The following is a 12,500-nucleotide window of genomic DNA, read 5'->3' as shown; positions in this document are numbered from 1 at the left end:
TTTCTAGTTGCCAATTACAAAATTTCTACTCGCCATGGTAAAAGAATTTGTGAATAAGACTTGCAAGTTGTGTTTTTAATTTGACATCTTTCATTATCTAAAAAAAAAAAAAGCAACCCCATACATGCATGCTCTAAACCTCGTTTTTCGGCCATCTTGATTGCTTTCAAACGTTTTGACCGAGACTGAAAAATCTTTAGACTTCCAATCCCGATTATAAAATTTCACTGGATGCTGGAATTTTCTGATCTCTAATTGCAAAATCGATTTTCTAGTCGCCAATGCGACCGTTTTACTCGCAACTTGGAGCACTGTCAAATAGGTCACATGACAGTGGTCTCTTGATACAGGTTACTTATTTTTCGTGAAGGCCTTCAGCGAATAAAATACAGAAATAGTTTGTACAGTGCCGATAATTGTTCATGTATTTGGAATTCATTATCAAGAATATTAGTATGGTTTTAACAGTTATGAAATAGAATTTATAATCATTAAAAACCAAAATATTATGTGTTATAATTCATTAATTATCAAAACTTGTATTTAATCAGTGATGATATTTAATTGGTACTGTGAAGCAATGATTATGTTCAAGCTATTAATTGAATATTGCAGATAGGCACTTGTTATCAATGGTATACTTCAATGTTAGCACAATGTGTGAATTAATTGAATATTGCAGATAGGCACTTGCTATTAATGATTTACTTCAATGTTAGCACAATGTGTGAATTAATTGAATATTGCGGATGGGCACTTGCTATTAATGATTTACTTCAATGTTAGCACAATGTGTGAATTAATTGAATATTGCGGATGGGCACTTGCTATTAATGATTTACTTCAATGTTAGCACAATGTGTGAATTAATTGAATATTGCGGATGGGCACTTGCTATTAATGATTTACGTCAATGTTGCAGCGATGTGTGAAGCCACTTGTACTTGGAGTGGACAGCTGCCTCAGAAAAATCACAAAAACCCGACATATTCCTGTAAGGTATTCCTAGGGGGCGTGCCCTGGGACATTACTGAGGGTAAGTGTCAAAACTTTTATTCTATTATTCTAGGAAAAGTTCCACTGGGGCAGGCTGGGGCATAAGGCCAATTCAACTTAGGGCTGTTCCAGAAATGATCAAATGGGGGGGTCGGGCGGCAAATGATATTTTTTTGTGTGGGTGGTCGTATTTTTTCATATTTTATTTGGTCCGTGGTTGGACTGTTAAAAAAATATTTATTATGGGTAGTGGGTAGTTTCTATTGTTTTATTTTGTGCCACGTGGGTGTTGAGTTTTCAGAATATTTTTATTGTCGCTCTTGTCGTGTTGGTTACAAAACGTCGGAGGGAAAATTGAAAACGTGCTTTCGAAATCGGAAATAACATAGAACTATTCGAGTTGTCGCTCTTTGCAGCGCATAACTTACCATTACGGCATTCTTCAAATTAGAGGCGCGTTTAGTAGGGTCCCTTTGGACGTGATGGCGGAGAACTCTGTTCTGTAGATTATTACAGTTTACAGTGCATCGATTTTGGGAATATTTTGAAACCAAGAGGTATTCCGTTTTCTAATAAAAATAGGCAAACCTTAGTTGATTTATACGAGGGCACCGATGTGTTATATTTATCAGTGAGTGTGATGGTGATATAGAGGCCTCCGGGCGCGGGCTCCATTAGAAGACGAACGATTCGTGGAAAAACATATCCATACCCATTTCATGATAATAGCATCGTTTGGACTCCCAATCTTTCCAACATTCCCGCCATAGATGCCTTTGATTGTTGATGTGACATCGTTTCTTCAGAACTACTGTGATACAATGTCGCACAGGCATTACCGCATCATTGACTAGAATGTTTGTCCCGAAAACCTCGCGAGATTTGTACCGTTTTTATTTTTAAAAATATTTTTGTGGTGGGTCTGGTTAGTTGTTTTTTTTTAATTAGATGGGTCATTGTAAAATGAGTTTATCAATTTGATGGGTCATGGGGTAATTTTTTATTTTTTATTATGGGTGCTTGGTATATACAAAAGGTGCCTCCCCCCGACCCCCCCATGTATTTATTTCTGGAATAGCCCTTAATTAGAAGATTATCATCCAGGGTCACCAAAAAGTATGGGGAGGGTGGGAGGATTTTATTTTTAAATTTTTATTTTCTGAGAAAAACATTAATGACAAGTTTTTGTCAACAGAAGTGCATCATTTAATGCCAGATGGATATCAATCTATGCTTATATCACAGACGAATTCTAGGTTAAGCTTTAATTTCAAACACAGAAAGATACCAAACTTCAAGATATGAAGAACATTTAAACCACACTACTGATTTTTCAAATTTATAAAAGATGCTGTGAATTATCCGTTTATTTCAGCTTAAACAAAACTAGAACAAACAGGATACATGTTTCATAACCATGACTAGAAATAGCATACAATTTGTAGTAAACCATCCCTTCCTTTCATTTACGCCCATAAGAACGCAAGAAATTAAGATTTTCTTTGCCTTGCTTTTCACATTGCTTTACCGGAAATGTAAACAAGAAGTATGTATACGGAATTGGACATGTAAATATTCTGGATATCGCAAGTTCGAAAAATAAAAAAATTAGGGGCGGGTCAATTTTTGAGGGGCAGGCAGAGATAATAATCTATCAAGTTGAATTGGCCTTTCTGAGGGCAAGTCTCAAAACCTGTGTTCCATTATTCCAGGAAAAGGTTTTCATAGTGAATGCCCTGGGACAATACTGAGGATATGTCTAAAAACTTGTATTACATGATAAAGGGTTCCTACGGGGCATTGTCATGGAGGGCAAGTCTCAAAGCCTATATGCCATGAACAAGTATTCGTAGCGGGCGTTCCATATTCTGAGGATAATTATTCTTAAAGCTTCTATGGCCCAAGGAAGTATTCCTAATGGGCATGGCATGGCAAAATATGGAGGGCAAGTCTCAAAGTCTGTTTCAAAATTCATATTCTATGATGTTGTCCTAAGGGGACTGCACCTTGAAACCTAATTGAGGGCAAGTCTCAAAAGTTTACATTTCAGAACATGTTTATAGGGAATCACTGAAAGTTTCCACAATGAATTGCTACAACTCATAGAAATAATGAAATAATTTAATTATATGTACTGTGTGTTTTGAAATATTTAGATAAGAGAATTCAAGTATGGACATGCTCACTTTAACTTTAACCTTTGCTATATCTTTTGAACTAACGAGATAGGGTTTGAATATTTCACAGATTGCTAATGACCAGGTCTTTCAGTTGTTACCCAGACTTTTGACCTTGACCTTGGACTTTGATCGACTTTTCAAAAACATTAACCTTTGCTCTATCTTTTGAATCGAATTGATAAAGTAACTATGGAGTCACACATGATGGAGAGCTACATGTATAATGATTATCTCCTCGCGATAGGGGATATAGTAACGGGACCCATTCATGTGTGTAATGGCAAGCTTGTAGACATTCTGCAGACCACATTTGTTGCTCGATTGTTTTGATACTTCACATGTAGCTTTGTTGTCAGAAGAGGAAGATCCCTATTGATTTTTGGGTCAAATGGTGAAGGTCACATCAGAACTTCATGGGAAAAGCTTAAAGACACTCATTGTGAGGGATATTCATTGTGGAGCTCTTATAAAGCTTGTAGACACTCGATGGGAGGGATATTCCTTGTGGAGCTCTTGTTAAGCTTGTAGACACTCGATGGGAGGGATATTCCTTGTGGAGCTCCTGTTAAGCTTGTAGACACTCGATGGGAGGGATATTCCTTGTGGAGCTCCTGTTAAGCTTGTAGACACTCGATGGGAGGGATATTCCTTGTGGAGCTTCTGTTAAGCTTGTAGACACTAATTGTGAGGGATATTCCGTGTGGATCTCGTTAAGCTTGTAGACACTCATTGTGAGGGATATTCCTTGTGGAGCTCTTGTTACGCTTGTAGACACTCATTGTGAGGGATATTCATTGTGGAGCTCTTGTTAAGCTTGTAGACACTCATTGTGAGGGATATGCCTTGCTGAGCTCCTGTTAATTTTATTTTATCACATTTTACAGCTGGGTTGCAGTCATCATTCATGAAATTTGGATCATTCAAAATAGAGTGGCCAGGGAAAGATGGTGAGTGTTAATGGAAAAAAATAACCGTACCGTCATTGTAACTAAGGAATGTCGAGTTAATGAAAGATGTAAAATTGTTATGCTGTCATTGTAACTAAGGAATGTCAGGTTAATGAAAGATATAAAATTGTTACACTGTCATTGTAACTAAGGAATGTCAGGTTAATGAAAGATGTAAAACTGTTATCACTGTCATTGTAACTAAGGAATGTCAGGTTAATGAAAGATGTAAAACTGTTGGGACAGGAGGATCCAATTATTTTCCTAAAAGTTAGTGGATCTAAAAGGGGTGGGGGATGTTAAAATAACCTGTGAACACTTCTCCTACATGGCTTACCGCAGAGTTCTTGAAAAGTGTCGGTAATGTCGGATTATCCGATAAAAGTAGTAAATGTCCGACACGAGTTACTTAATTGTCGGTCCTGATGGCCGATATAAGATCGGGATCGAAGTCCGTTTTTTACCGGGAAAAATGGCGGCCATGTGGCCCATAAATTTTCAAACCGATGCTAAATCCGGCAACACATTGAAACGTAAACGCGAGGAATCAGTTGTGAGGAACTATGAGGAGAAGAGAAACCGATTGTATCTCCGCCTGGCAATCTGGGAGACAGTGGCTTTTGTTTGTAGCGTTTTACCTACTGCTTGATGACACAATCTGCTCCAAGTCGAAACTGACGAAAGACCAACTACACTCGGGCTTAAGTGAGAGAAAAAGTAGTTACAACGATTGCAGAGGAAGTTGAGAAAGAAGTTGAGAGGAATATACAGGATAAGAGAGAAAAGTGGAGGATGAGAGAAAAGTGGAGGGTGAGAGAGAAATAGAGCAAGAAAGTCACTCGGATAGTGAAAGTGAGGAAGATCCATTCAGAGAGTAAGGAAGATGAGAAAGCGTATGAAAAGATAATTTATAAACTTATAGCTGAGATGGAGATTGAATACAATTACACATGTAGTTGATTTTAAATAAAATATCAGAAAACCTCAAAAGCGATGCATTTTTATCTGGACTGACAAAATTTTGTTTGGGCTGACACTATTTCTAACAGTGTCAGACCAAATGTCTGACACTTCAAAAGAAATTTCAAGAACTCTGCTTACCGGAGTCATAATGTCTATGTTCCTGCTCATGCTTTCTCCTCCATACCATGCAGTACATTAAGGTGAGGTGGTTTCAATTTGGAGCACTTCAATTTGGGAAGCTGGGGAGACATTTGTTTTCATAAAAAACAATCTCTAGTATTATATTGTATTTTACAGGCTCTGTACACTTTACAAGCTGTGTATACTGTAATATTGAACTTTACAGACTGTATGTACACAGATGTATTATATTTTATAGGTTATGTTTATGTATTGTTTGAGTAGGAGTATATTTACTCTGTTATACTTTACAGGCTATGTTTATCTATTGTTTGAGTAGGAGTATATTTACTGTTATATTTTACAGGCTATGTTTATCTATTGTTTGAGTAGGAGTATATTTACTGTGTTATACTTTACAGGCTATGTTTATCTATTGTTTGAGTAGGAGTATATTTACTGTGTTATATTTTTCAGGCTATGTTTATCTAATGTTTGAGTAGGAGTATATTTACTGTTATATACTTTACAGGCTATGTTTATCTATTGTTTGAGTAGGAGTATATTTACTGTGTTATACTTTACAGGCTATGTTTATTTATTGTTTGAGTAGGAGTATATTAACTGTTATATTTTACAGGCTATGTTTATCTATTGTTTGAGTAGGAGTATATTTACTGTGTTATATTTTACAGGCTATGTTTATCTAATGTTTGAGTAGGAGTATATTTACTGTTATATACTTTACAGGCTATGTTTATCTATTGTTTGAGTAGGAGTATATTTACTGTGTTATACTTTACAGGCTATGTTTATCTATTGTCTGAGTAGGAGTATATTTACTCTGTTATACTTTACAGGCTATGTTTATGTATTGTTTGAGTAGGAGTATATTTACTGTGTTATATTTTACAGGCTATGTTTATCTATTGTTTGAGTAGGAGTATATTTACTGTGTAATACTTTACAGGCTATGTTTATCTATTGTCTGAGTAGGAGTATATTTACTCTGTTATACTTTACAGGCTATGTTTATGTATTGTTTGAGTAGGAGTATATTTACTGTGTTATATTTTACAGGCTATGTTTATCTAATGTTTGAGTAGGAGTATATTTACTGTGTTATACTTTACAGGCTATGTTTATCTATTGTTTGAGTAGGAGTATATTTACTGTGTTATACTTTACAGGCTATGTTTATTTATTGTTTGAGTAGGAGTATATTAACTGTTATATTTTACAGGCTATGTTTATCTATTGTTTGAGTAGGAGTATATTTACTGTGTTATATTTTACAGGCTATGTTTATCTATTGTTTGAGTAGGAGTATATTTACTGTTATATACTTTACAGGCTATGTTTGTTTATTGTTTGAGTAGGAGTATATTTACTGTGTTATATTTTACAGGCTATGTTTATCTAATGTTTGAGTAGGAGTATATTTACTGTTATACTTTACAGGCTATGTTTATTTATTGTTTGAGTAGGAGTATATTAACTGTTATATTTTACAGGCTATGTTTATCTATTGTTTGAGTAGGAGTATATTTACTGTGTTATATTTTTCAGGCTATGTTTATCTATTGTTTGAGTAGGAGTATATTTACTGTGTTATACTTTTCAGGCTATGTTTATCTATTGTCTGAGTAGGAGTATATTTACTCTGTTATACTTTACAGGCTATGTTTATCTATTGTTTGAGTAGGAGTATATTTACTGTGTTATATTTTTCAGGCTATGTTTATCTATTGTTTGAGTAGGAGTATATTTACTGTGTTATATTTTACAGGCTATGTTTATCTATTGTTTGAGTAGGAGTATATTTACTGTGTTAAACTTTACAGACTATGTTTATCTATTGTTTGAGTAGGAGTATATTTACTGTGTTATACTTTACAGGCTATGTTTACCTATTATTTGAGTCGGAGAAGGCTGTCAGGGCTCTGTTACAGGACTGTACACATGATTTCAGTAGTGGAGACTACTACTTTAAAATTTCGAGTCGCAGAATGAGGGCGAAGGAGGTGAGGCATCATTGTTTCCCCAGCAAACAAAGTTTACGGGGTACTGTAGATTCCTGATTTTATGTGAGTACTTATCGCGAAATGACTCGTGGATTTCAAATTGCGAGAAAATAAATTTGCAAAGGCTCTTTTGATCAAGTGTTTTTGCTTGTATTTTAGCAGTGATAAATTCCTCGCGTATATTCAGGAATTTACAGTATAGTGGAAACACCTTGTCTGTCTGCCTAAAGACATCGTTTGTCCAGGGTATATCTTTAAAACTCATGAATGAACATAATTGATGGAAACAAAGTACCTTATAGGAGTAATGCAAGGGGAGCACCTGTTGTTTTGATTTAGATTCTGTTTTAATTCAAGGAAGTTATTGAAATTTTTGCCATTTTGAGGGGGGTGTTGTCATTGTCCAGAGCATATCTTAAGACACCTAAACTTTTCATTTTGAAAGCATTAGGCATAAGCCGTATTTATGTTTGAATGTCATCTGACTCAACTATCAATTGACAGCTTCTGTAAATAGGTTGTGCAACAAAACTTTTTTTCTTATATGTACTTGCTTCCTAATTTGGTTTATCATTAACATACGCTTAAATGCTTTTGACATACTTTTTAGAAATCATGATGTTTTCATCCCTGCATGTGGTTTCTGGCTTTGACAAACACGATTTTGGGAGCTGAATTTTGCATTTCCATGAAAACCAGCTCCCAAAATCATGTTTGTCGACACGCTTGTCATAATCAGGAAAGTTCTTGTCTAAGATAGCTGCTACTCAAGTGAATGATGCAAACAACTATCATGAGAAAATATGCCCATGATGTTATTGATGAGGCTGTTTCATACATGCCAACTTTTTTTTGTGTGCGACGACCTTTTTTCAACACTCTGAATTCACAACATTTTACCATGAAAATAAATATTTGTCTTTTCAAATAAAATATCAATCTAATCATTATACATGTATCATACATCAAGTGTGTTTGACCATTAACTTTAACAAAACTATATTAAAAAAACTTTGAAAGATATACACAAGTATTTTATTAAAATCATTTATTCAGCAAAAAATCTCTCCAACAAGTCGCATATTATCAAATAATACTTAAAGTTGCATCCTTTTACACCATATACACATTGGCTGGTCTATATATCAAAATTTAAATTAAAGCACATTCATTTAGGTACGACTACAAAGGCGATCTTCACGGCTTGTCTGTAAACAATTTCATGGGCTTGCAGAGTCTGGTGGATTCCACCAATCTGCATTGCAACCAGAAAAGGAGTGATCTGCCCTGCTATGAAGTTTGCGAACAAAACCTTTGCACCCATGACATCTGAAATAATTATCAGGAAAAAAACACATCAAAATATACGATTTTACTTGTAATATAAGGCTACTTGCTAATATGAAATTCAGTACAGACTTGTGCAAATTAGACACATCACAAAGTCTATTGAATACTACACTATATAGACTATGTAATACATCGCTAAAGACAGATAGATTCGGATAGCCTATATTATTATAGTTGGAAAAACATATATTTTACGTACCTTATTGCATATTTTGGATGCTGTCAGCGAGAGGCAAAAATCGAGAATGTCCGATTGTTTGGTGGTGACACTATTATCATTGTCATTCACGTTTGTGTAAAGGATATGTCAAATTGAAATCTGTCTTCCCAATTAATTACTATCAAAACATGCTTCGCACTGTCCAATAAGCACCTCGACACAGCCAGACCAGTTAAATTACATCACCCCGATACCATGCGACACAGGTAAACAGCAATGGCTGACTATTTTCCCGATTTCTGATTGGCCAGTTGAGAATTGATGCAGGATTTCAAATTCTGGTTGGAAATGGGGGTTTGTTGTCGTAAAATGGGAGATTTTTTAGAAAATCGGGATTTCGGGGTATTTTTGCAATCCCGATCAGGATATCGGGATTTGCCTTTTCAACTGCTTCAAATCGGGAGAACCCCGCACAAATCGGGAAAGTTGGCATGTATGCAGTTTCAAGGATGCCAGTTTGAATCTGGGCTTACTAAACCAGGCTGCCAGTTTGAATCTGGGCTTACTAAACCAGGCATGTCTCAGACAGCTGTATGTTAATGTCATAATTATTGTTTATTTACAATGGTCACAGGTGCAGGTGATTTCCTGATTGTTATTCCCTACTTTTACAATGGTCACAGGCACAGGTGATTTCTTGATTGTTAATCCCTACTTTTACAATGGTAACAGGCACAGGTGATTTCTTGATTGTTATTTCCTACTTTTACAATGGTCACAGGTACAGGTGATTTCTTGATTGTTATTTCCTACTTTTACAATGGTCACAGGTGCAGGTGATCCCGTGGATGCTGGGTGACAGTAACTTTGTCCGCCAGCCGTCCCAGAGACTAGACTCCAATAAGACGGTGTTTGTGGGGGCTCTCCATGGAATGATGACGGCTGAGGCTCTGGCAAACATCATGAATGACCTCTTTGCTAATGTTGTGTATGCTGGGATAGATACAGATAAACACAAATACCCTATAGGTGAGTAGCATTTCCTATAGGTGAGTAGCATTTCCTATAGGTGAGTAGCATTTGAAGTTGTGATGATTGTTAATGGTAGCTTACTTGATCTGCCGGCTTTAGTTTGTATTGCTAATGGGATTGGGGTTTTTATAGATCAAGGATTACATGCATTGTATGCCATTCTGTTTACTGTAAGAAATAAATTTCAATTTGAAAATAGATGAGAGTATGAACTCGACACTTCATCACGACATATTTCATGATGTGTGTTGTTAGAATAGTGAAAGAGTTAAAAATATTGTGCTGAGTTTGTTATTAACAGGAAGTGGTATAGAGTTAACAATGTTGTGTTAAGGTTACAGAGTTTGTTATTAACAGGAAGTGGTATAGACCCGTACGAAAATTTGCTCACGTAATTTTTAAAATTTCCTGGCGTACCCATAATTCTGAAAGTCCAGCTAGATTTTTAACAACAAATCCTATGGAAAATACTGGCGTACCTGAGGCGTACTCCGGGCGTAATTTAGCTTGAATTATGCAAATTAGTACGTCTAGATTAATAAGTACGCCTTTAAAAAGAAAATACGCCTCAACTAGGAAATACGTCTCTAGCAAAAATACACCCGTACAAAAAACAACAAATCTTATGAAAAATACTGGCGTAATTTAGCTTGAATTATGCAAATTAGTACGTCTAGATTAATAAGTACGTCTTTAAAAAGAAAATACGCCTCAACTAGGAAATACGTCTCTAGCTAAAATACACCCGTACAAAAACCCTCCAATTGTAGAAAGTACGCCTCAATAAGGAAATACGTCTTTAGCGAAAATACGCCTCATCAACAGCCAAGGCAAAAAAATTACATACAGGAGTCTACTTGTGGCCTGCATATTTAGTAACTCCTATAACGGAATACAAGATTGAAAAAATAATGAACACAATAACTGACAGGTATTTGAAAATTGGAACTGTATTTAACAATACATAATTATGCCTGTGTAACAGCTTAAATTTTTCATCAGTTGACAAGTACATTCAATAATAATCACATAACTAACAAAGGAGATTATACAGATGTATAGTAGTTTTAAATATTTCTAATACATGTAATATGTAGTTCAATAAGTAATTAACACAAATTCATAATGATCCTAAGGATGCAAATTTTTTTTTAAAATGATAAAAAATAGACACATTATACATGTGATATTAAAATTCAAATACATTTCATGGAGTAGAGTTGAATTTTTTCCAATGATTTGTCAGTTTATGTCCCATAGAGTAAATTTGTAAAAGGTTAATTACAAGGGGGTGCTATATCTGTAACAATTTTTGGACATTATATGAAACTTACAATAGTTACCATGTAATAGTTCACAAAATTGACAATTATACCAATTTGAAATAAAGATAAAAAATTATATCAGCCCATCGATGCGCATCCATTTTCCCCCCATGCGAATAGATATGTAAAAAGCAAAATATTTATTAACATAACAGATTAATTTCTGACAAAGATTTGAATTTAGGTTATAAACATAATCAAAATGAAATTATACAATTAAAATCAGAGCTTAATTAATATTTTAAAACAATAGATCATGATGACTAGAAATAAACTGTAATAAGATTACTGTTAAGCACTATGGTAATTCCTAACCACAGCAAATAATGTATATATATACTCTCCTTTGAATCCACAAATCATCAAACACTCAATCTTTGGGAAAAGACCATAGGCTAAGAGTGTTGAGATTTTGAATAGCACAGTCATCATTATTAGAGCAGTTGATTAAAAATAAATCTCAAAGAATTACATTCGAAATTTTGTTATTTGGCACAAGCACACGAGTATGACAGTAGGGTTCTTTCGAGTTGCTTACTGGCACAGGCTTATTTTAACTGCAAGGTACTGAGGTGTTGCTGACAGAGGTTAACACATCTTGACCATTAAGTACAACTGAGTTATTGTATGGCACAGACACACGAGTATAGCAGGGTTCTTTCAAGTTGCTGACTGGTACAGGTGTGTTGCTGATTGATGTAGTAGTCTTAAGCATACTGCTAGGTCCAGAAGTGTTGCCGACGAGTACTGGAACATTCGAACTGCAGGACTCTGGCACGTAATTACTGTTGGGTTCTACATTCTTGCATTTGCAAAGATTGCTGGTTTGAGTCTATTATTGCTTCTTTATTTCTTCTTGTTTTCGGCTTGAATTTCTGTTGAATAATGATGAAAATATAAGAAATGTCAGTAAACTTTTCTGAATATATTGGGTTTAAAACCTAACGATACTTTCTTATGCAGAAAAAAATGTAAAGAATGCATTATCTATCTAGATACATTTGTTTACATAAACTTAAGATCATCTAACGTCTGTTTCTACTTTCACAACTAATTAATTTGCAATTCCTTGCCCCGCCCCCCGATTGTGTAGTGCAATACTACCTCCTATATATATATCAAATGCAACTTTAGTAATGCAGGCAAATAAAATGTATCAATTTGAAAAACTCAGCAAAGGTAACACCCAAACTGAACAGGTTCTATATATATTATAACACAAGACATGTTCATTGAATTACTAACCTTTTTTCTTCCTTTTAATTTCAGCATTTTAAATTTTCCTTAGTTCAATCGTCACTATCTAGTGAGAACAAAATAAAGTGTTTTTTATTAATATGTAATAGTAGGCAAATATCTCAATAGTTCATGAGTATTTTAAGCTAGGGAAACAGTGTTCGAAA

General features: G+C 34.9%; 1 protein-coding gene and 1 long non-coding RNA gene across 2 annotated transcripts in view; one reads left to right on the top strand and one right to left on the bottom strand.

Annotated features, from left to right (window-relative positions):
• The window catches only part of LOC125662442 (cytoplasmic polyadenylation element-binding protein 1-like), a 40,820-nt gene that overhangs the window by 12,556 nt on the left and 15,764 nt on the right, over positions 1-12,500 (top strand). Inside the window, exons 7-10 of the mRNA XM_048894660.2 lie at positions 923-1,036; positions 4,061-4,123; positions 7,106-7,230; positions 9,571-9,769. Of these exons, the coding sequence (XP_048750617.1) occupies positions 923-1,036; positions 4,061-4,123; positions 7,106-7,230; positions 9,571-9,769 (501 nt within the window). The remainder of the gene's footprint in view (positions 1-922; positions 1,037-4,060; positions 4,124-7,105; positions 7,231-9,570; positions 9,770-12,500) is intronic.
• LOC130049527 (uncharacterized) overlaps positions 10,149-12,500 on the bottom strand; it is a 5,306-nt gene continuing 2,954 nt past the window's right edge. The window contains exons 2-3 of the long non-coding RNA XR_008798071.1: positions 12,343-12,400; positions 10,149-11,972 (exon numbers count right to left, since the gene is read on the bottom strand). This is a non-coding gene — a long non-coding RNA (uncharacterized LOC130049527). The remainder of the gene's footprint in view (positions 11,973-12,342; positions 12,401-12,500) is intronic.

The sequence above is a fragment of the Ostrea edulis genome, chromosome 8, assembly GCF_947568905.1.
Source record: "Ostrea edulis chromosome 8, xbOstEdul1.1, whole genome shotgun sequence".
In the NCBI taxonomy this organism is placed as follows: domain Eukaryota; kingdom Metazoa; phylum Mollusca; class Bivalvia; order Ostreida; family Ostreidae; genus Ostrea; species Ostrea edulis.
Note: the sequence above shows the minus strand (reverse complement) of the source record. Positions and strands in the feature narration are given on the sequence as shown.